The sequence below is a fragment of the Nerophis lumbriciformis genome, linkage group LG01, assembly GCF_033978685.3.
Source record: "Nerophis lumbriciformis linkage group LG01, RoL_Nlum_v2.1, whole genome shotgun sequence".
In the NCBI taxonomy this organism is placed as follows: domain Eukaryota; kingdom Metazoa; phylum Chordata; class Actinopteri; order Syngnathiformes; family Syngnathidae; genus Nerophis; species Nerophis lumbriciformis.
In genome coordinates, this window is record NC_084548.2 from 32716100 (window position 1) to 32742178 (window position 26079).

Consider the following 26079-nt stretch of genomic DNA (forward strand, 5'->3'; position numbering starts at 1 on the left):
TGGTGCTGTACCTTAGAGCAGTGGTTCTCAAATGGGGGTACGCGTACCCCTGGGGGTACTTGAAGGTATGCCAAGGGGTACGTGAGATTTTTTCAAACTATTCTAAAAATAGCAACAATTCAAAAATCCTTTATAAATATAAATAAAAACCTATCTTTTTTTCCAAATAGTTCAAGAAAGGCCACTACAAATGAGCAATATTTTGCACTGTTATAAAATTTAATAAATCAGAAACTGATGACATAGTGCTGTATTTTACTTCTTTATCTCTTTTTTTCAACCAAAAATGCTTTGCTCTGATTGGTGGGTACTTGAATTAAAAAAAATTCACAGGGGGTACATCACTGAAAAAAGGTTGAGAACCACTGCCTTAGAGCGTAGGGGGAAACTGTAACTGAGTGTACAGCCTAATACGTCTCTCCTCATGAGTAAAATTCAACTCTGTCTCTGCTTGATTCCTTTCTTCTTGTCTTGTGTAATAGATAGTTCGGTGTTTGAACCTGACAGTAATTTGTTGTGAGTTCATGCACTGTGTTGGTTTTGTTCTTGGAACAAGGTGATGGTCATGCACGGTTCATTTTGTGCACCAGTAAAAAAAACATTAAACTTTGTCTTGAATTAAAAAAATATATATATAATAATATTTTTCATTAAAGAAGGGTTCGGTGAATGCGCATTTGAAACTGGTGGGGTTCGGTACCTCCAACAAGGTTAAGAACCACTGTTTTAAAGCTAAAGTACATGTCATTGTACGTCTAAAGCAGTGGTTCTCAACCTTTTTTCAGTGATGTACCCCCTGTGAACATTTTTTTAATTCAAGTACCCCCTAATTGGAGCAAAGCATTTTTGGTTGAAAAAAAGAGATACAGAAGTAAAGTACAGCACTATGTCATCAGTTTCTGATTTAATAAATTGCATAACAGTGCAAAATATTGCTCATTTGTAGTGGTCTTTTTTGAACTATTTGGAAAAAAAGACATACAAATAACTAAAAACTTGTTGAAAAATAAACAAGTGATTCAATTATAAATAAAGATTTCTACACATAGAAGTAATCATCAACTTAAAGTGCCCTCTTTGGGGATTGTAATAGAGATCCATCTGGATTCATGAACTTAATTCTAAACATTTCTTCACAAAAAAAGAAATCTTTAACATCAATATTTATGGAACATGTCCACAAAAAAGCTGGCTGTCAACACTGAATATTGCATTGTTGCATTTCTTTTCACAGTTCTTTTTGACAGACATTTTATTGAGGGTCAAACCATCATGGTATGGGAGAAACTCTGGGTTTATGGTAACAAATGGAATAGCCTACTTGATTTGATGTTCAGTTTATGAACTTACATTCATATTTTGTTGAAGTATTATTCAATAAATATATTTATAAAGGATTTTTGAATTGTTGCTATTTTTAGAATATTTTAAAAAATTCTCACGTACCCCTTGGCATACCTTCAAGTACCCCCAGGGGTACACGTACCCCCATTTGAGAACTACTGGTCTAAAGTATATGAAAATAAATATATTAGAGGTGTAATGCCACCAAGTCGGCTATTGCTGCTTTTTCCAGGCTTCTGATTGGACAAAATGTGCATGACAGCAGGTGTATGTGTTTGTGTGTAGACATAGACAGTTTTGAAACTACGCTTGTGTGGATGGAGATTATTTTAACCCCAAATATGTGTTTTTGAAACTCTCCGTGTTTGTGTAGACATGGCCTGAGACTGCAACCGGGTGCAGGTGTGCAGGGGCGCCGCTAGGGATTGTGGGCCCCATGAAAAGAATCTTTACAGGGCCCCCAACACAGTGTCATTATTTTTTCTGTATTGTAATTCCATCATCATTAGGGGCCTCTTTGGGCCCCCCTCCAACATGGGCCCCTAGAATCCGTCTCCTTTACACCCCCTTTTCAGCGCCCCTGCAGGTGTGTCCCGGTTGCCAATCAGGCAGCAGATGTGGATGACTGTGCATGGAACGAGGAAGTGGATATGCAAAATAAGAGCACAAGACAGGAACTAAACAAAAAACACACCGAGAAAAAGCAAACAGAAGTCCATACCAGTCACTTGACCAAAGCTTTACTCTAACATTTTTGTTTCAGTTTACCAGGATTCATAATCACACCAAAACTATTCTAATAAGAAAGCCCTCACACAGAATCCAATACTTCAAATTGTTTGCCTACTCATTATACCTTTTGCAGATGCACTTTTTTACGGTAGAAGAAAAAAACGTGCAGTATTCAAGTTCCTTCCTGATTGCTCGGCCCTCCCTGAACCATGCACTCAGTCGTGCATTCCTTTTTTTGTGCACAAGGCAGCTACTGACTAAAGCAGCAAGAAGAGAAGCACCTCCCTCTCAACATATTTTGATTCGAGAAAGAGGAGCGAAGAAATAAATACAGTTCAGTGCTGCTACTGTGCTGCTGGACTGATTGTTGTTAGACAGTCCAACTTTGACTCGTTCTTCACAACTGCTGACTGAAAGCAACAACAACTGCAGGTACAAAACTCTGACGTACACTAGACTACTACTGCTACTGACTTCAAAAGTGTTCCTCTTTTATTGCATTTGTGTTCCTTAGCTGCTTGGGTCAACGCCCTCTGCCAGCTTAGCCTCTGGTTCAAGTTAAGTCAGACGAGGAGAGACTCACTTGTTTGAGCAACACTTTAGTGTATAAAAAGACAATGCGTGCTTGCTAGGTTCAGGAAGCTTGTAGTTTAAAAGTATAACGAAGGAATAGCTTGGGGTTCAAAGATATATACTGACATCAATGGACCCTTGTCAAATGCAGACACATTTACGGTATGTGCAATTTGTGCTGACTGTCTACATTTACCTGTCCTGCGGTTTTACTTATGCATTCCTGTGCAAGTCTTTGGTTATCCCACATTTTTATTATACATAATTATCATAACAATTGCCCTGCGATGAGGTGGCGACTTGTCCAGGGTGTACCCCGCCTACTGCCCGATGGTAGCTGAGATAGGCTCCTGCGACCCCGAAGGGAATAAGCAGTAGAAAATGGATGGATGGATCAAAACAATTGAGTTATCACCTCCCAACCAGGGGAGACGTTACATTCTAAAGACTTCAATGTGATGACACGAAATGTACTATTTATATGTGCAACAGTCAAAGCTGCAGACAAAATGATATGTCACGTTTACTCCACCAAGGACTTTGAATCGTCATTCTGTGGGTTTTTTTTCCACCAGCAGGGAATAACAAAAACTGATAAACTAGAAAAGATTGGATTTTGGAAGAACATATTTTTGGATAGGTGTCGGGGATTGAATCACTTAACAAACTGCAAGTGCATGCTTTATATACATTAGGGATGTCCGATAATATCGGCCGATATGCGTTAAAATGTAAAATCGGAAATTATCGGTATCGGTTTATTTTTTTTAAACATTTTTTTAATTTAATTTAATTTTTTTATTATTAAATCAACATAAAAAACACAAGATACACTTACAATTAGTGCACCAACCCAAAAAACCTTCCTCCCCCATTTACACTCATTCACACTCATTCACACAAAAGGGTTGTTTCTTTCTGTTATTAATATTTTGGTTCCTACATTATATATGAAAATATATCAATACATTCTGCAAGGGATACAGTCCGTAAGCACACATGATTGTGCGTGCTGCAGGTCCACTAATAGTACTAACCTTTAACAGATAATTTTACTCATTTTCATTAATCACTTGTTTCTATGTAACTGTTTTTATATTGTTTTACTTTCTTTTTTATTGAAGAAAATGTTTTTAATTCATTTAGCTTGTTTTATTAATTAAAAAAAAAAAGTACCTTATCTTCACCATACCTGGGTGTCCAAATTAGGCATAATAATGTGTTAATTCCACGACTGCATATATCGGTTGATATCGGTATCGGTTGATATCGGTATCGGTAATTAAAGAGTTGGACAATATCGGAATATCGGATATCAGCAAAAAGCCATTATCGGACATCCCTAATATGCATCAATGCACATTTCTGTATAAAAACTCTTGAATGTGCCCATGCTTTTAAATAAAGGCTGAGGTTACAACTAAGAGTGGAGTTGCTTTATAATCGCTCAAATATGGTGAAATAAATAAATAATAATGCAATTGTCAAAACTGAAGGAAATAACATTTTGGTCCATGTCTGAATATTAATAAAGTCAAATAAATATCCATCCATCAATCCATTTTCTACCGCTTCTCCATTTTGGGGTCGCGGGGCAAATAAATATCAAATTGCAAAATTTTAAAAAATGTTACTTGTGTTCTACACACAAAAGGTCTCATAGGAATAATTACGTATTCAATATATTCTAAAGCCTGGCTATTCTAGTTGTACTGGAAATGTAATTGAACATAATGGGCCTGATCTACTAAGATCCAAGCACATGCTCAACAGCGTGTGCAATATATAAGCTCTGTGTGTACTATTAGTGGGTGTATTGCTTAATATACATTTGATATTAAGTGCGAAAGTGGTACAACCTGCCCTCTTTAAATGAGATGTTTTTTGTATACGCCGCTTTGACTTTGGAGACATTCCTTCACTGCACAGTCATGTTGTAATGCTCCTCCCTGTGGTGTTTTGCTCCTACCTAATGCTGTGTTTTTGATATTTTTTGAAACATGCCGCATACATGTACCACTTTTTTAGGGAATTTTATAAGCAGTCCTGCGGTGCATCTACAACGGAACCTTAATTTAGGCGTGTTGAAAGCGAGAGTAGGACCACCTAAATGCACGGGCTTACCTTGGCTGTATCCCAGGGGGCTCCACCCAATCAGGGGATACCGATTTAAACTGCGGAATACAATGATTGGTGTTCATAAATGTCAATCACAGATGGCTCTGCTTTGTGAAGCGATTTTGAACTCTCTCTCTTGGCTACGTTTTTTTCCCCTACTGCTCCAGGCGGGGCACAAACCTAGGTCGCCGGTGTGAAAGGCTAGCGTCCTGACTACTGAGCTAAAAGTATGGGCAATCTCCCGGATCTCCAGCTCTATTCTTGAAGTTAACATGCGCCAGTTAATTCTGGCGCATTCAAAAATCAATTAAAATTCTTCAGAAATTAAAACATATCTTATTTGGTACTGTCACAATTAAAATGGCAAAAAACATATTAAAAGTGAAAAAATTAAATATTTGAACTCACAATTTATAGAACCTTTTTGACGCCGTATAAGCCAGTGGTACTCCTCGTAGTCGGCTTATTCGAGTGGAAATGGCGAGCATTTCATCGCCAGAACAGCTGAGCTAGTTTCCGGACTTGGCCAACATCGTCTCACAAGATGTAGTTTCTCTTTAAATATCCTTCTTGAAAATGGCCTTGCAAATATATATCTGCCACCTAATCAACGTTTTGTTCTCCTTCTCTGCTCTCCCGGTATGGGTACGGCGCAACACTTCCCGCTTCCTGCTAAATTGAAACTTGTGAATGGATACTCACTTTGGAAAGACAAGTGAGTATCCAATCACAGTCTCGTTAACATCAGGTTACTTAGATAGGCTACTGTCAACAACATGTGATCTGATTGGCTGTCGCAACTGTCTATCAACTGTATGTCCCCGTTCACTTACAGTGCACGGACGCCTGCATTGTTGATTCTGATTCAGATTTGGTACAGCATGGCAACATAAGCTAGCTGAATTCTGATTGGATACAAACTAAAACTAAAAACAACAGCACTGGAAGAAGCATAATATGTCATGAAGAGAATATGAATACTTATCAATATTTAAGGAAAGTAAATAAAACAATTATTTTTAGGGATGTCCGATAATGGCTTTTTGCCGATATCCGATATTCCGATATTGTCCAACTCTTTAATTACCGATACCGATATCAACCGATACATGCAGTCGTGGAATTAACACATTATTATGCCTAATTTGGACAACCAGGTATGGTGAAGATAAGGTCCTTTTAAAAAAAAATTATAAAATAAAATAAGATAAATAAATTAACAACATTTTCTTGAATAAAAAATAAAGTAAAACAATATAAAAACAGTTACATAGAAACAAATAATTAATGAAAATGAGTAAAATGAACTGTTAAAGGTTAGTACTATTAGTGGACCAGCAGCACGCACAATCATGTGTGCTTATGGACTGTATCCCTTGCAGACTGTATTGATATATATTGATATACAGGTAAAAGCCAGTAAATTAGAATATTTTGAAAAACTTGATTTATTTCAGTAATTGCATTCAAAAGGTGTAACTTGTACATTATATTTATTCATTGCACACAGACTGATGCATTCAAATGTTTATTTCATTTAATTTTGCTGATTTGAAGTGGCAACAAATGAAAATCCAAAATTCCGTGTGTCACAAAATTAGAATATTACTTAAGGCTAATACAAAAAAGGGATTTTCAGAAATGTTGGCCAACTGAAAAGTATGAAAATGAAAAATATGAGCATGTACAATACTCAATACTTGGTTGGAGCTCCTTTTGCCTCAATTACTGCGTTAATGCGGCGTGGCATGGAGTCGATGAGTTTCTGGCACTGCTCAGGTGTTATGAGAGCCCAGGTTGCTCTGATAGTGGCCTTCAACTCTTCTGCGTTTTTGGGTCTGGCATTCTGCATCTTCCTTTTCACAATACCCCACAGATTTTCTATGGGGCTAAGGTCAGGGGAGTTGGCGGGCCAATTTAGAACAGAAATGCATGGTCCGTAAACCAGGCACGGGTAGATTTTGCGCTGTGTGCAGGCGCCAAGTCCTGTTGGAACTTGAAATCTCCATCTCCATAGAGCAGGTCAGCAGCAGGAAGCATGAAGTGCTCTAAAACTTGCTGGTAGATGGCTGCGTTGACCCTGGATCTCAGGAAACAGAGTGGACCGACACCAGCAGATGACATGGCACCCCAAACCATCACTGATGGTGGAAACTTTACACTAGACTTCAGGCAACGTGGATCCTGTGCCTCTCCTGTCTTCCTCCAGACTCTGGGACCTCGATTTCCAAAGGAAATGCAAAATTTGCATGGTTGGGTGATGGTTTGGGGTGCCATGTCATCTGCTGGTGTCGGTCCACTCTGTTTCCTGAGATCCAGGGTCAACGCAGCCATCTACCAGCAAGTTTTAGAGCACTTCATGCTTCCTGCTGCTGACCTGCTCTATGGAGATGGAGATTTCAAGTTCCAACAGGACTTGGCGCCTGCACACAGTGCAAAATCTACCCGTGCCTGGTTTACGGACCATGGTATTTCTGTTCTAAATTGGCCCGCCAACTCCCCTGACCTTAGCACCATAGAAAATCTGTGGGGTATTGTGAAAAGGAAGATGCAGAATGCCAGACCCAAAAACGCAGAAGAGTTGAAGGCCACTATCAGAGCAACCTGGGCTCTCATAACACCTGAGCAGTGCCAGAAACTCATCGACTCCATGCCACGCCGCATTAACGCAGTAATTGAGGCAAAAGGAGCTCCAACCAAGTATTGAGTATTGTACATGCTCATATTTTTCATTTTCATACTTTTCAGTTGGCCAACATTTCTAAAAATCCCTTTTTTGTATTAGCCTTAAGTAATATTCTAATTTTGTGACACACGGAATTTTGGATTTTCATTTGTTGCCACTTCAAATCATCAAAATTAAATGAAATAAACATTTGAATGCATCAGTCTGTGTGCAATGAATAAATATAATGTACAAGTTACACCTTTTGAATGCAATTACTGAAATAAATCAAGTTTTTCAAAATATTCTAATTTACTGGCTTTTACCTGTATAATGTAGGAAGCAGAATATTAATAACAGAAAGAAACAATCCTTTTGTGTGAATGAGTGTAAATGGGGAGGGAGGTTTTTTGGGTTGGTGCACTAATTGTAAGTGTATCTTTGTCATGTCTGTTCATGTTTTTGTTTGGCCATGTGTTGTTTGGTTTTGGACTCTTTTTAGTTGCTGCTTTTCACTCCCTTGTCTTGTTTCCATGGTTACCCATTAGTTTCACCTGTTCCACGTTTGGACTCATTGTGCACTCTTGTTTGTCACCATAGCAACCCATTAGTTTTCACCTGTCATGTCACGCACCTGTTTTGAGTCACGCACCTGTTGTTGATCATGTCTGTGTTATTTAAGCTTTTCATTTTCTGTTGTTCGTCCTGGTGTCATATCCTTTCTAACCCTGCTATCCTCTCGTATCAAGCCAAGTTCACAGTCCCATGCCACAGTAAGTGTTTTTATTTCGTGTTCACAGTTTCTGCCTTTGTGCAAGTTTTGTTTTCATTCGCCAAGTTTTTTTACCTCCGCCATTGTGCGCGCCTTTTGTTTGCTTCTGTTTTGTAGTTTGTTAGTGTTTAAAATAAATCATGTACCCACCTTCAAGCCATGTCCGATCCAAGTTCACTTGCATCTCGGGAAAACAATCACTCCATAGTCCACGTTCTGACAATCTTGTGGTTTTTATGTTGATTTAATTAAAAAAACAAAAAAAAAAAAAAACGATACTGATAATTTCCGAATATCGGCAGGCCGATATTATCGGACATCGCTAATTATTTTATCTTTAATTATGATCATGATTTCTGGTTATGTTAGGCCAGCAGAGAAGGCCTTGCTGGACCTGACGGCACACCACTGCTATATATACAGTAGACCAGTGATTCTCAAACTGTGGTACACATACCACTAGCTAGCGGTACGCAGGTTCCATGTAGTGGTGCGCCAAAGAATCACTTAAAAAATATTGAAACAGAGTGTTACTGTTCAAACTGTGTGCAATGTTACAATGGCCAAATTATTAAATATACTTGTTAAATAAGACCCCAGCCTTGTTTTGAATGAATAATTAAGCCTACTACGCTACTGTATTTTAATGTTGGTCATCATGGTGGTACTTGGAGAGCTAAGTGTTTTTTGAGGTCGTCCTTGGTAAAAAAAAAATAGTTTGACAACCACTGCAATATACAATTAGTTGACATGAAGCCTGTTAATCATTAATGTAAATTATTCCGAGATGTTCATATCATCCATATACTGTATATGTTTAAAGGCTTTAATAAACACCCCACGCCCCACTCACAAAAAAATGATTTCAAATTAATGTGGAAACATCACTCCATTCTTTGTGGCAACTACTTGCTTTCTGAAAATGAAAGGATTTGTAGTGCACGTCAGAATTAGGCCTGTCAAAGTTTACGGGTTAATGCATGCGATTAATCACATACATTTATCACATCAATCATGTAAGAACGCAGATTAATCGCACAGTTTATTTTGGCTGCACAAGCTTTTACCTTAATCGTGGATTACAGCTGTACCTGAAATGTGGCGCGGGTTGTTGTATGGTCAGTGAATGCATGCGTCAGTGCAAAGACGAGCGAATAGACTCCGACTGGTGTGCTCGCTGGCAAATTTTGCTTCAAAATACACCCAGAAGGCACTTTAAATAAATCTACATGAAAATAGCAGATATTGCAGCAAATAATTATCTTATCATTGAAGCGCAAATTTAATATAGAATCCAAACACAAAACCCACAAAAGAATGCTACTAATGCACCGACAACAAACAGTGGAAGACAAATGACTACCAATGGCAGTTCTTCTCAAATAGTGGGGTGGGGCCCCCAGGTGGTGCTCAATGCGACCTCGGGGAACATGCTCTTTTTGCCGTAGCAGAATATGATAAATATGATGAAGCGTATGCAGCACTTGGCTTCACTGTAGCCACGGTGGGAGACGGTGTGTTGTTTCCTTTATTGTTAATAAGCTTACAATGTTATCCAGAGGTATAGTTATAACAATTTTATCGACTAATTATACTATTTATAGTCCCGGTGGAGAATGGGGGGTGCAAAATCTTTTCCTCTTCCTAGTGGGGGGTGTAACAGAAAATATTTGAGAAGCACTGACCTATGGCAATGTTGTCAACAAAAGTGCCATACATCATTTAAGCAACACTTTTGTATCAACTGTGGTTAATCTCACACAAAAAAAAAAAACGTTTAGTTAGAACTATATAAATGACAAGAGAGGGTATTCGTTTCTGTATTGGACTCAGTCAATTGACAAGGGTAATATTTAGTACTCTTGTAATGAGCAAACGCCGCCAACAGCTTTAGTTAATGCAGTAATGACAAGATATTATTAAAATATGACTATTTCTGGAAAACAACAAAAACATTGAAAACACCTAATGGCTAAAGAGGCATGTATTTACCATGGCAACCCACACAATCAAGATGGACATATTAAAAATAATACTTTAAACAAATAATTTGTTAATTCGCTGGTTAAAAGTGCCGGTTTCCACAAAGTAAGAGGTTAAAAACACTGACATCCTGTTCAAGACACAACACAAACCACTTTAAAACAAAGACTATTTGTTATTTTGCATCCATGTTTATAAATGTCCATACATGTCTAATGCAATAAAAGAATGCTGTAAATGTCACACATTAAGCTTCCACAGCTTACCTTAAATATATACCCTTAATAGTGACACTTTGTAATATGTGCCAATTCTGTTAGAGGTGTAATTTGTGCCCACACTTAACCAATGGATACTGTGAGCGTACCATACCATATATTCATATTTAAAAGCATCGTTTCTTTTAAACTGATAACAACTTGTATGTAATAAAAATTATGTTGGTGAGTTGGTAGTAACATAATCGTTGTGTGGACATGGTTACAAAATATTGTGCATGCCTGCACGAATATTGAATGGTTTGTGTTGTTGCATTTAAAACATTATTTGTTTTTACAAAAAGGGCAGAAAACATAAAAAAAAAACTAAAAGACTTCATATCAACACATAGATCTGATGTTGATCTAAAGATGTAGGCATGGAAAGTAACAAAACAACAATAATATACATGACTTACATTACAGACTTTTATGGATGAAACCCTTTTGGGTCTCCCGGACTTAAAACATTCACCACATATAGGAAACCCCCAAGAGTTAAATTATCTGGAAAAAAAAGAGCCCAATATTTTGACACAAATGCAGTTCTATTGTCAGAATGTCATACATGAACGCTTTTAAAATGTTTTACTTAAATGCACATCATTTATTTGATAAAAGCATGCTAACAGTTTTATCTTAAGTCAATCAATCAATCAATGTTTATTTATATAGCCCTAAATCACAAGTGTCTCAAAGGGCTGCACAAGCCACAACGACATCCTCGGTACAGAGCCCACATAAGGGCAAGGAAAAACTCACCCCAGTGGGACGTCGATGTGAATGACTATGAGAAACCTTGGAGAGGACCGTATATATGTGGGTAACCCCCCAGGGGAGACCGAATGCAATGGATGTCGAGTGGGTCTGACGTAATATTGTGAGAGTCCAGTCCATAGTGGATCCAACATAATAGTAAGAATCCAGTCCATAGTGGGGTCAGCAGGAAACCATCCCGAGCGGAGACGGGTCAGCAGCGCAGAGATGTCCCCAATCGATGCACAGGCGAGCGGTCCACCCCGGGTCCCGACTCTGGACAGCCAGCACTTCATCCATGGCCACCGGACCTTTGTGTCTCCCCTTCCACAAGGGAGAAGGGTGAGCAGAGGAGAAAGGAAAAGAAACGGCAGATCAACTGGTCTAAAAAAGGGGGGCTATTTAAAGGCTAGAGTATACAAATGAGTTTTAAGATGGGACTTAAATGCTTCTAACTGTTACCAGGAGGGCATTCCATAGTACTGGAGCCCGAATAGAAAACGCTCTATTGCCCGCAGACTTTTTTTGGGCTCTGGGAATCACTAATAAGCCGGAGTTTTTTGAACGCAGATTTCTTGCCGGGTCTAATAAGTCTAATATGGGTGAAATTTACCAGCAGGTCTCCCCACTCATGGGCAACCCACGCCACTTTTCAGATCAAACCATCTGGAGTTAAGGAGCATGTGCGATCAAATTACAATGTGTGATTCATTTGATTAATGCAATCATTTGTTGTGATTAATCACATGAGTTAACTCGTTATTTTTGACAGACCTACTTAGTATATCAACAAATAATGTATTTCTGTTACTATTAGTGCTGTCAAATTATTATTTTGAATAAAAAAGTGGAATCAGATAATAATCTAAATGGATTACATTTATGTAGCGCTTTTCTAGACAATTACAATTTTCATTAATTGTGATCAATCGCGATAAATTACTTACTTGCATAATTTAAATTAATTTACAAAAGACCCTAGTATACCCATAATATTGTCAGAATGCCATACACAAACAAAAATTATTTGCTCTAATATTGGTAACAGTGTTATCTAAAGTACTTGAAGCAAAATTGTACGCAGAGCACACACATTAATATATAATTAATTAATGTGTGTGCTCTGTGTAACATATAACTCATATAACACATATATGTACATATATACTGTATATATGTACATATATACAGTATATACATATATATGCTCCTATGCATCGACCTGATCACTAATCATATAACAAAAACTATGCTGCTTTTTAAAGATTAAGAAAAAATAATTAATGTCCGGTAAACATCTGCTGTTAATGTAAAGGGACATATGCAGTCAAAATAAGTGTGATTAATCTGCATTTGTACATAATTAACACCATCTTTTTTTTTTTTTGGTCATTAATCGTCTGCGTTAATATGTTAACTTTGACAGCCTGTTATGGAAAAAACAGAAATAGCAACTAAGCTAAGATGTCCAGACTGAGCAGATACTTTTCCTTTTTGGTGCATTTCAGAAAGATGAGTTTCGGAGGAGGAAACCAGTGTGGACGTTGTAAGGACACTGTTTACTTTGCAGAGGAGATACTGTGTCACGGTCAGAGATTCCACAAGTCCTGCTTCCTGTGCAGTAAGTAGACTGCTTCCTGTCTACGGTAATTGTTTAGCGTCACAAAAAAAAAAAAAAAAAATCCACTTCAGTATATAGTCAGGAACATTCCAGGGCACGTACAAGCTTAATGCACAATCCATCCAAAAAGACTATAATATATTTCCACAACCACATTTGAAAATACACAAATGAGACACAGAGCAGCTATTTGAAAGGCTATGGGGCGGTATAGCTCAGTTGGTAAAGTGGCCGTGCCAGCAACTTGAGGGTTCCAGGTTCGATCCCCGCTTCCGCCATCCTAGTCACTGCCGTTGTGTCCTTGGGCAAGACACTTTACCCATCTGCTTCCAGTGCCACCCACACTGGTTTAAATGTAACTTAGATATTGGGTTTCACTATGTAAAAGCGCTTTGAGTCACTAGAGAAAAGCGCTATGTAAAAAATAATTCACTTCACTTCACTTCACTTCACTATAATGCAGTATTGACCAACGTCCCCCTTGTGTCTTGTTGCATTATTGCAGCCACAAATGGGTTTTGGGGATGTGAGTCATCAAGGCGTTGTTTTTAAGTCTGCAAAGTACTTTGTGTTGGATTTCTTTTATGTATGAAAGTGCTTTACAAATAAAGTTTGATTCGATTTGAAAATAAATAAATTGAAACACTTTACTAGATGTGGGTTCCAATTGGTTTATTTGTGCATTCTTCCAATGTAATTTAGACAAAAAACATTCCAAACCCACACTAATGAGCTCAGAGATGGCGTGTATACCAACACATAAATGCAAAACAATGTTTCTCTTCTCACGTTTGCATCTGTTCAGTGGTGTGTGCAAAGCGCTTAGACAGCACCATTGTTGCTGTTCATCAGGAAGAAATCTACTGCAAGGCATGTTACCGCAAGAAGTACGGACCAAAGGGATACGGTTATGGCGTTGGAGCAGGAACCCTCAACATGGACAAGGGAGAGGGTCAGGGTATCACCCATGAAGAGTGAGTATACCACACAAAGTGCTGTGCTTTCTCTGGTTTTGAACATGTTTAGTTACATGTTGCTCTCAGACCTGGTCCTCATCGTCCAACAACCAACCCGAATCCGTCGAAGATGGCTCAGAAATTTGGAGGGTCTGAGAAGTGCCCTCGCTGTGGTAAGGCTGTCTACGCAGCTGAGAAAGTGATCGGGGCTGGCAGTGTAAGTAAGAATGCACGTAGGCCAGCTTGCAAACAATAAAGTATGATTGTTTTATGTCTATTTGTAGTCGTGGCACAAGACTGGTTGTTTCCGCTGTGCCTCGTGTGGGAAGGGCCTTGAGTCAACCACACTTGCTGACAAGGACGGAGAAATCTACTGCAAAGGTAACACATTCTTAATTAAGGGTGCAAGAAATGTTGTCTCAAATCATTCTAAAAGGTGTTTTTGTTAATCTATCTACATCAGACTCGTTGACATCAAAATAGAAGCTAAAGCTGAAGGCGATGAAGTATTACTTTTATCCATGATGCATTATTGTGCTTTAGGGCAGTTAAATATGAAAATGTTAAGTTAAGTTAAAGTACCACTGATAGTCACACACACACTAGGTGTGGTGAAATTACTCTCTGCATTTGACCCATCCCCTTGTTCCACTCCCTGGGAGGTGAGGGGAGCAGTGAGCAGCAGCGGTGGTCATGCTCGGGAATCGTTTTGGTGATTTAACCCCCAATTCCGAACCCTTGATGCTAAGTGCTAAGCAGGGAGGTAATGGGTCCCATTTTTATAGTCTTTGGTAGGACTCGGCCGGGGTTTGAACTCACAACCTACCGATCTCAGGGCAGACACTCTAACCACAAGGTCAATAAGCTTGTTTGCGTGTGTGTTACCCTCCTGGGTTGTCTGAACTTTATTCTTCCTCCTGTGAGTCCCACTGTGGCCCCCACACGTCTCCCTTTTTACAGTATTGCAGCCTCTTTAACCAGGTGGGGATGTTGCTGCATGTTGGCTAATTCAACTGAGTTCATTGTTTGCTGTTTTGTTTATTATATTTCATTAGTGTGTGTATCCTTTAATAATTATATTTGGCTTTTCATTTACATTTGCTGTGTTTTGGGGTTAAAATTTACTTTGATAGTTTAATTTTTGATTTAACTGTTAATGTGCCCATGTGATAGTTCTAATGTTTTAACGGTGGCACAGGGGTTAGCGCATGTGCCTCACAATACGAAGGTCCTGAGTAGTACTCGGGCTCAGGATCTTTCTGTGTGGAGTTTGCATGTTCTCCCCGTGACTGCGTGGGTTCCCTCCGGGTACTCAAGCTTCCTCCCACCTCCAAAGACAGTCAGCTAAAACGAAATAATGAAATTTAGGTTAATGCGCTACCAGGAATTGTAAACACGTCAGCTGCTATTTGTGTTTTCGGCAACAGCATAACTACCTTTGAGCGACGAAACAAGACTCCTCTTGTTTGGATTATTTTATTTACTCAGTCATGGTAACATCGGCAAGAAGGCAGCTCCAGAAAGTTTGTGGGCGTCCTACAGAAACAAACTTCAGCCTGAGTGGCCGTTTATTTCCCTGGTACTAGAGTTTGACTTGTCTCCTTCCTTGTATAGTGTTACCATATTTATGTACGTTAAAAAGTGAAGGGACCAAAAACGGATTTTTAAAAGAGACATGTTCCCTTCTCCCCCAAATTACGTCCATGCACTTACAAAGTCTCCAAGGCAGATGCTACCAACAAACATGTCCACAGCAGAGATAGGCTCCAGCACCCCCCGCCACTCCTTAAGGGACAAACGGTAGAAAATGGATGAATGGATTATTCAATTTACTGTGTTTTGACCTCAATTTAATATTATTTTGACCACTAGGTGCCACTAAAAACAAATCAACACCCCACTTTAAAAGCATAAATCTGTCATAAGATTAGTAGCATTGTTCTCTGAGTAATTTCACTTGATCAAGCCTTGTTTGAAACATTCTACACTACAATATTATAGAATTATGCAATAGGGGCACTGGAGCCTATCTCAGCTGCATTCGGGCGGAAGGCCGCGTACACCCTGGACAAGTCGCCACCTCATCACAGGGCCAACACAGATAGACAGACAACATTCACACTCACATTCACACACTAGGGACCATTTAGTGTTGCCAATCAACCTATCCCCAGGTGCATGTCTTTGGAGGTGGGAGGAAGCCAGAGTAGCTGGAGGGAACCCACACAGGCACAGGGAGAACATGCAAACTCCACACAGAAAGAAAAAGGGACAAGCGGTAGAAAATGGATGTATGAATGGACGTAATATGCTTTCTGCTATTATTGGATCAGACCATATTGGTATCAGCCAATACTCAGGGCTCCAATATCAGTATTGTATCAGAAGTGAAACAGTTGTATTGGGACACCCCTATAAAATACTGGGGTTATCTTTATAAATTCAAGTGTGAATAGTCTAGCACTATTCTATTTACACTTATCTGGATTTGTGTTAAATATTTGTGAAACAGGCTTTTATAAGACCTGGTTAGAAGTGACCTATGATGATTTTCATATTTTCTGACTTTCAAATCTTATAATGTTGGTCACTGTTCATAAACTGTAAAATAAATCAAAGCGCAAAATCAAAAGGTTCGTGCATTTGGCCGTGAGTGTGCACACATGGTTTGGGGGTCTTTTTTTTTTAACAGTGGGCCATTTATTACATCACAGATTGGCATATGTACTTTTGTGGGCATCGTCCTGCAGTCTCCCGTGTTATTCCTCCTCGTTTCATGCCCCCCCGCCAGCTCTGATGTCTATAAAATAAATACTTCTGTGTTTATTTGCCCACAACATTTTACCCAGGACTGTTTTGTCAACATGGGCCAGTAAGAAATCGGATTAGCCACTAGACTTCTGTGATTAAGACCATTGTGACATTAATACTTGTATATGAGGAAACAAAAGTTAAGTTAAAATAAAATATTATTTTCATTTAATTGTGGCATCCACATTACACACAACATCGCCATGCAACATCCAGTGAGATAAATGCACATGATTGCAACTTTTTGTTTTTTTTGAAGTGGCAATTTTGGAAAAGGTGGAGTATGGAGGGTTTCAAATGCAATCTGAAGAGAATGCCGCCTTGAATCGTTGAACTGTTTGCAGACATACTCGGAAATTAGTTTATATATGTTACCGTGGAACAAAATGTACACATATTTTACACGCAATCGTCATCCGTTTTAATAAGGCAGTTGTGTAATTATCTTAAAAAGGCAGCAGAGGGCGCCATATTACAGTGGCTGCTAACGCAGAGCAACTGTAGAAAACGTCACAAAAGTCAGCTCAGTGACCCACTACACTACTAATAGGCCACAGTACACAAAAACTACAACAAAACAAAATCTTGCAGATTTTGATATCTAATATTTGTTCAAAGGAGAGAACTGGATATGTATTTTTGGTTGCACAACGATATGCAATTGCTTCACAGTAATCACATGTGTTCAGCCTCATTGCACCTCTGACATGCACTTTTTTTCTCCTGATGTGACAAACTGGGGTATACATTCGATTGTACTGTGCATTAATAATTTAAATGGACTGTGTGGTTTCATGTGAAATGTAAAAAAACTAACAACACTAATAATGACAGCAGCACATTTGATGAAATTTGTGTTTTTTTTAATACTGCCTTTATGGTCTACAGGGTGCTACGCCAAGAACTTTGGTCCAAAAGGATACGGCTATGGATCTGGGGCAGGAGTCCTGTCACTCACTCAGTAGACAGCCAAGACTGAATATATAATTTGAATAATGTTTGAATCTATTCATTGCTCAACGCTAATAAAGTATATAATACAAGTGTATCAGGTACCCGTTTTAAAAAAAATAAAAATCGCAAATGCATTGTTCCTGTTTTCATGTAGTATACCATACCATGCCAACTTTATTTATAAACCCCTTTCACAACAAACAGATGAAAATAAAGGACTGTACACCAAAATATGTAAAACTAGAGGAAAGCACTAAAATCATAAAACAAATATGCATTAAAATATCGTTTGTAAGCAAAATTAAAAACATGTTCAGAATTGGAAATAGTTGGAAGAAATATAATAAGAAACAGTGAGTCAGAATTGCGACGAATAAAATAAGATTCACAGTCCCAAGCTGGGTGAAAAGCTAGTGAAAAAAGTGGGTTTTAAGATGCCAAGTAACAATCCCAGCACATTGCCTGAAAAATGTCCACTCTTCTCTGTCACAACACGGATTATGGGAGATACAACTGTAGGAATAGCAGCTCTTTTAATGCCAATACTCGCTGCTTTCTTAGCCTTATTGACCAGCCTTCCCTATTTGATAACTTTGCTCGATGTACATGTTAAATCTAATGAGACGGGAAGATGCCGATCAGAATGGACAAAAAAAAATTCAAAGTCCTCCTTTCTGCTGGAAAAGGAAAATGCTGTACACTATTATTGCTGTATTATAAAATACAGGTGATGCATTAATGGGAGTGCTGGCCGTGGAATTGTGCGTTATCCACCTACGTACTCTGTCATATTCATAATGTATTTCTGTAGTGTAGTTGTCTGTATTATATTGTATTGTTCTTAAAACAATATTTCTTATCTAAAAGTGTGTTTTTATTTTTAGAAGGTATGCTAAAATGGTGCTATTTTGTGAGAGCCAAGCAGCAATTAAATTCAAATCAATTAAAATACGAATATTCTGAGTTACAAGCTTGGGCGTGGAACACAATTTGCTCCTAGGTTGAGGTACAACGGTTAAATTATTTTAAAATGGACTCTGAAAGGTACAGACTGCCAGTGAAGTGAGGCTAACACTGATTAATAGTGCTGTGTTACATACGGCGGGTGAAGGAGACGACACAAAGGCAGGAATCAGTTCAATAGGTTTATTGAAACTGATGATGTTCTGGGGTGTGTATGCTACTAAAAGTGTATGTGGAAGATGATGTGAAGTATTAGCAATGTAAATGTTACCAGAGGGTGTTGTACGTGCGTGTTGGATGAATCGTTCAGAAGTCCAGAGGGGCAAGGCAAGAAAAAAGTCCGTGGGCAAGAGAGAGGTCGGGGGCTGGTGAGAAGTGTCGAGGTCCGTGTTCAAGTGGGGGTCGAGGATCAAGGGAAGCAGTCCAAAGTCCGGTGGGAAGTCCACAGAAGTGAGGCGCACAGCTCGATCGGTGGAGACGGAGGGAACACTGCGGGAAACACAGAGGAAAAAAGAAACGGGCAGAGGGAAAAGCACAGAGAGCAGGTACGAGGAGGGAAGCCAGAGACGGAATGCTTACTACTAGGAGTGAACTACGTTCCGGCACTGGATCTTCGGGTCCGCTGGTCTTTATGTCGTCTGCCCTAATCAGATCCAGGTGCGCTAATTGCTGATTGCCTGCAGCCGTGCAGGCGCGTGGCCACAATGCGGGAAGAACGAGCAGGGGCGTGTACCGGGGCGCTCCTGGCGGAGCTGCCGGCGGCGCTTGCTGCAGATGGCATGAGGGATTGCGCATGAGGGATTGCGCCTGCGCCGTGACATTCTGGGCCCTCATGTAACAAGCTTGCATGCCCACAAAAACCTGCCATACACACTTTTTTACGGCAAAGGTGAGATGTATCAAGACTGACGTTAACATTGGAAATGTGCGTGTTATGTGTACATGAGGAGGAGACGGCACAGACAACAGAAACGTCGTATTTAGCTCTATGTTTTATTTATATATAAATATAATATACATACATAATAAGTGTGAAACTAACCCAAATGTCTGTGGTGTGCGACTATGTGTGGTGATTAGCTGTTGAGTGTTAGCGGTCGTGTTGAGCAAGAGGCGGAAGATCAAGAGGGACAAGGCAGAGCTCGGAGGTCCGTGAGCAGGCAGGAAGTTGGGGGCTATAGCGAGGCGTCGAAGGTCCGTGTCCAGACGGGAGGTCGAGATCCAAGAGGCAGTCCGGGAACCAGAGGGAACACGGGGAGACGAGACACACTGCTCGTAGCGCTGTAACGGAGGAAGGCTGCTGGATCGACAAGAAAACATGAGACAAATCAACACGGAGGGGGAGAAGCACAGAGAGAGAGTATGCATAGAGCTAGGCAGGTTTGGCTTACTGTACAGGACAGGTAGCTACGTTCTGGCGCGGGATAGCTTATTAAGGCAGGTCCCTTGATCAGCCACATGTGTGCTGATTGCTGGCGATTGATTGCAGCCGACAGACTGACACGCGCTCCTGGAAGTGCGCTCAGCGCAGCGCACACATGAATGCGCAATGACGTGCGCCCGGGCTGTGACAGTGCGCTGCCCAAGGGCAACTCCATACCCGCCGTACGCAGGTTACGACAATCTGGGGATACTTTAGCGACACACAGATGTGATGCTGGGTAACAGTTCACACAAAAAAGTGCCAACTTTTACTCCTCAGACTGATTGATGTGCCCATCAGAGTATATAAACAATTAGGGTCCAAATACCATCATTTCAGTTGTTTCCTTATTGAAGCTGAAAAATGTAGGGCCATCCAAGCTTTAATGTCGTCAAGGCGTGTAAGAAGTGGCTGCACCAAAAAGACATATTTCCTCTTTAAACAAAAAAAAATTGGCTGTCATCACCATAACAATGGAAAGAGATTATCATAAATTATTTTGGATTGGGAGTATGTAAAGGGAGAAAAGCTGTGGTCCTAATTTTGAGCTCTGTGGGACCCCGCATAAGAGAGGAGCAACATAGGATTCTACACCAGTAACATTTACACAGAATGTCCTGATTGCCAGGTAGGACTTGAACCAATTTAAAGCAGTGCCACAGATGCCCATATGGCACTGTTTGTTGCCAACTAAGATATTATGGTCGTCTCTACCAAAGGCTGTTGTTATATCAAGCAAGACCATAATTGCATGATCACCCGAATCAGTTGCTAAAAAACCCACATTGAAGCCGATCTGAGGACTATGGGGGGCTTTAAACCCCGACTGAAACACCTCTTGAATATTATGGTCCTCTAAAAAAGTGCCTAACTGGGTAGAAACCATCTTCTTCAATGTCATTAAGAGGAAATTACCTGCAGTTGGTTTGTTGTCTTTCAGCTTTTCCTACAGTGAGTCAATCACATGATTTTATTGGTTTAGTTTTTACACCAGTTCATCTTCGTGACGCATCCCTGACATCTAATCAAGATTGGGACCGGCACTGTACGGGGTCAAGATTCAGTCTGACAATCGAACCCAGGTCTCTTGCACAAAAAGCAGCAGCATCATACCAGTACAACACAGCAAAAATGATGCTTGCATTGTTTCCAAAATCCATTCTTGTGAACAGCTTGGCAATATGTCAGCCTTTCCATGGCCACTATGACAAATAAGCAAATAGTTGCTGTGAAGGCTGGGAGAGTAAACGTTGAGGGTGACATCATGCAATCAAGTTTTAAGAAATAACACCCATTGATAGTAAACATTATTCTCATAGCATGTTGCTGACACATCACACTGGCGTGACCACATAAGGTACAATAATAGAACATATTTCAAAAGGTGTGGGAATTAAAGTTTAGCTCCGCCCAAGAAGCTGTTTCCCATTAGAAGCCATGTTAAGAATGTGAGGCAGGACAAGAATGTTGATGCCATAATCAAGCTTGTTATGTTACTTTGTTATGTTACTATGCAAATACTGTATATGAAAAGTCAGGGTTTGTTTAAGAAAACCTGCCGAAGAGGAGGTTAGGTTCACAGTTACCATGGTAACTGACTCCGAGTTTGACCTACTTTATTTCTGCCACTAAAAACTCAGACTTTCCCTCATCTCAGGGTTTACGTTTATCAACTTTTTTTTGGAATACTTTGATGAAGACAAACTGAGTCATGTTGTTTTTTAAAAACTAGACTGTCCTGATACTAGTCTACCTCTGGCGGGCAACACATACCTTCTTCCTTTTTGGTTCAGGTGAATTGGCAACCCTTTTGTGAAACACATTACTACCACCTTGATGACAGCAGTGAAACACTGTCCACTGAGATGTATGACACTTTATTCTGCCAGTTTTTTAAAAAGCTTCTATTAAATGCAGACTGTTTATCTTATATGCAGAATACACATTTTACTTCATACAGAAGTTATTACGTAATTACTGTAACCAATTATAGGCCGTGTGACAAACATTTGTACAAACCTCACCCCCTGACACTCAAAGAGCTGCACTGGACATTGATGATAGCTTATGGCTTTTAGCTCATTCACTAGCACTGCTACTCTCAAATCCTATTTAATATGGATTTGGTCTATCTGTGTAAAAAACTTCTTCATTCATTATTTTTATTTTCATATTTTATTTATTTACTTTATTATATGTGTATATGTTTGTATTAAGAAAACTGACAATAAAAACAATTTGAAAAAAATAAGGATTTGGCCTTAAATGCCAATACTTAACTTTACATACACAGAGCCTAACCAGGCTTTTTTTCTCTCAAGGAATAAAATCATGTCTGAAGCCCAGAACACTCAACGCATTTCCCCAGTTTTAGTTTAGAGATAAGGAAAGATTGGCCTGGCCCACTAGGATCCCTCTTTATGTTTGTGAACTTTATAGTCTATACATTTAGAGTGATGTGATAATCAAACACTCTAGAAGTCTAGAATGAAAGAGTATATAAGAGAATTGACAGAGTGTGTGTACCTTCAGTGCTGAATGATGAGCAGAGGCAGAGTTTGGAGTGTCTTCTTTAGCTCGCTTTCCATTTTTTATGTACTCACTGTCCACTGTGTCCAGGAGCTTGGAAAATGTTTTTGTGCCATTTGCTGTTTGACGCCGGTATCATGCTAATTAGCTGCCTGAAAGCGGGTGACTCCACTGTAGAAATAGCCTGCATGTCTTCTAGCACATACGCTATAATGGCTCTATCAGTGTTGTCCTGGCTAGCAGTGCCTCGTTAAAATCTAGCCGCTGTTGCTTAGGAGGTGAAGTGTGTCTCTCTTTACTAGCTTCGTCGAAGCATGTTGCTTTTGTAGCTGTTTCAGCAGATTTGAATTGCTGTTTTGGGCAGTAGATGGGATCTTTGATCCAAGACACAACTTACATTTAACTAAAATGTTCTTTTCTTTGTGCTCGACAAAAGAAAAGTAGTGATAATATCTAGGCTGGCCATATTCTGAAATCCCAAAAAGAGGACACATATATGCGTGCCAAGGCGGGCAGCACGCCAAGGCCGGGACTAGGTGAAAATTTGCCAATGATACTTGAACTTGCTTTGTAAATAACATATTTATTTAAATAAAGCATTGTTTTTCTCCTCTGTTGACAGCAGTGTTGGTGCTAGGAATTTTCAAAATGGGGTCCCAGGGACCCCATCAAGTCATAAAAATGGGGTCCCACGGTAAATTTTTGGGGTCCCATATTTTGTAAGCGTTTTGAAAACAAATGACAAATGTATGCATTATCCTGTTATATCTCACATTCTATATTGTGTTTTGGAAAAAGGTTGTCATAAACGTTACTTAATTCATTTAAAAAAATTATAAAAAAAGAAAACAAATTTGTATACATATGTAAATGTATTCAGTTATAAACAATCATTCACTTTCTTCTTTCCTTCATGGATCTGAACTTTACCGCTGCTGGTAGTTTTTTCTATGTTTTTATTGAATAAGTTGTAGGTGTATTTATTTCAGTATAAAAGTGTAAAAAGTGTTTTGCTTGGGTCATGAAATGATGATAATGGTGTGCCAGGGAATACATACATTTTATATTTAACGCTTAAATCTCTGGAGTCTACATCAACTTCAGATCTATCCCTCATTTCAAAATGTTTGAGGTTTTTTTTTATGTTGTTTTTTTTGTTTGTTTGTTTTCTGCCCTTTTTTGTCAAACAAAACTATGTTTTTAATTGCAAACACACAAAATATGCAAAATCTTCCACCAAAATTTTTTTCTATGTGGAATATTTGATGTGAAGTAATCGGAACTTTGGACAGGTCAATAATTCATAATAACATTGATTTCGGTTCAATATTATGTTTTGAGCAATGACAGTTTGAAAGAAAAAAAAAAAAAAAAGCTTTGTTTTATTAGTCAACATTGCAACTTTTTCTAAATTACATTTCACCTTTAAGTTTTTTTTTTCTCACTTTTGTTATGTTTTTGTTTATTTTAATGGTATTTTTAGAATGTGCTGTGGGCCTTTAAAACATTAGCTGTGGGCCGCAAATGGCCTCCAGGGCACACTTTTGACACCCCTGCTATAGATAATAAAAAAATAAATCTGATAAATCTATCGATAAAAAGCAGAGCCTGGCGACACATGCGCGTTTATTATAACTCTCTCACTCTCTCTGTTTCCGCCCCTCCTTCACGAATGCTGCTGCGCGCACCCATCCCCTCCCTCCCTCCCCACTCCCAGACACACACACAGGGCACCTCTTCCTTGTGACACAAGAAGAATCAGAAGGACGACACCGCAGCGCTCCAATAAAACACACTCAGATCTTTTGTTTCTAGCCGATACTACATAAAAAATAACGTAAAATAACGCAGTAACGCATCATGTAGTAATGGTAACTGAGTTACTGAATATAAAAAATAACGCGTTAGATTACTAGTTACCGCCGAAACTAACAACGTTAGTCTCAACACTGCTCCTAAACGAAACACTGTTCTGTCATCTGCAAATATCATTAAACAATTTTGGTCCCAGTATTGATCCCTGGGGTACACAACACAATATATTTAGCGCTGTAGATGTGTGTTCGCCTAGCTCGAGGGCCAGCAACCTGCGGTTCTACAGCCGCATGCGGCTCTTTAGCGCCGCCCTAGTGGCTCCCTGGACCTCTTTCATAGATGTGTGAAAATGGAAAAAGATGAAGAAAAACGTATATTTTTTTCTAATATGGTTTCTGTAAGAGGACAAACATGACACAAACCTTGCTAATTGTTATAAATCCCACTGTTTATAGTAAATATGCTTCACTGATGAGAGTATTTGGCGAGCGCCGTTTCGTCCTAGTAATTTCAGCAATCCTTGAACTCATCGTGGTTTGTTTACATGTTTAACTTTCTCTAACGCCGCCACAGAAAATCGTGTTTTATGCCACTCCTTCTTTGTCTCATTTTGTCCACCAAACGTTGTATGCTGTGCGTGGATGCACAAAGGTGAGCTTTGTTGATGTTAATAACTTGTTGGAATGCTAATCAGGCATATTTGGTCACTGCGTGACTGCAAGCTAATCGATGCTAACATGCTATTTAGGCTAGCTGTATGTACATATTGCATCATTATGTCTCACTTGTAGGTATATTTGAGCTCATTTAATTCCCTTAATATCCTCTGTGTATTTAATTTATATTTGCATGTCTCATGACACATTATCTGTATGTAATATTGGCAGCATTTCTCATAGTTGTTTGTGTGCCATGTTGTTCCAGACCACAGCAAACGTTACCCACCTTGCAAAGATTGTAATAAATCCATTAGAAGAAGACAGCCTGCTGTTTCCTTAAACTTGGACACACACATCTATACCTTTGGCCATTCTGAGACAGTCATTTCCAGAAGTTATCTCACCCTTACTAATGATTTCTACGGATCCCCTAAAGGGACATAGAGGGGGAAAAGAATTGTTCTCGCAAAAGTTTTTTTTCCTATGTCAGTGAACCGGAAGTAAAACAGACAAAGCGATGGAGAAGCCTACCCATCATCCGTGGTAGAAGGTTCCATCCATCTATCCATTTTCTACCGCTTGTCCCTTTTGGGGTCGCGGGGGGTGCTGGAGCCTATCTCAGCTGCATTCGGGTGGAAGGCGGGGTACACCCTGGACAAGTCGCCCGCTCATTGCAGGGCCAACACAGATAGACAGACAACATTCACACTCACATTCACACACTAGGGCCCATTTTTTAGTGTTGCCAATCAACCTATCCCCAGGTGCATGTCTTTGGAGGTGGGAGGAAGCCGGAGTACCCGGAGGGAACCCACGCAGTCACGGGGAGAACATGCAAACTCCGCACAGAAAGATCCCGAGCCCAGGATTGAACTCAGGACTACTCAGGACCTTTATATTGTGAGGCACATGCACTAACCCCTGTTCCACCGTGCTGCCCGGGAGAAGTTTATTGATTTCTATTTTAGTATTGGCCAAACATATAAAGACATCAAATCGTATTATGGTTCCACAACAGAGCACAGATGATGGGTAGGCTCCCGATATGCTCCCGCTCCTCCATCGCTGTGTCTGTTTTACTTCCGGTTCACTGACATAGGAAAAAAACCTTTTGTGAGATCTCGCAAAAAGTATTGCGAGATCTCGCA

At 39.6% G+C, this 26079-nt stretch overlaps 1 protein-coding gene across 1 annotated transcript; it reads left to right on the top strand.

Moving 5' to 3' along the window:
• Window positions 1-2324: 2324 nt before the first annotated feature.
• On the top strand, window positions 2325-17676 carry LOC133613407 (cysteine and glycine-rich protein 1-like). The gene is made up of 6 exons (XM_072913294.1): window positions 2325-2508; window positions 12709-12821; window positions 13627-13795; window positions 13865-13994; window positions 14062-14158; window positions 17477-17676. The coding sequence occupies exons 2-6, from the start codon at window positions 12713-12715 to the stop codon at window positions 17551-17553; spliced, it is 582 nt and encodes a 193-aa protein (XP_072769395.1). The 5' UTR covers window positions 2325-2508; window positions 12709-12712; the 3' UTR covers window positions 17554-17676.
• The last annotated feature ends 8403 nt before the right edge of the window (window positions 17677-26079 follow it).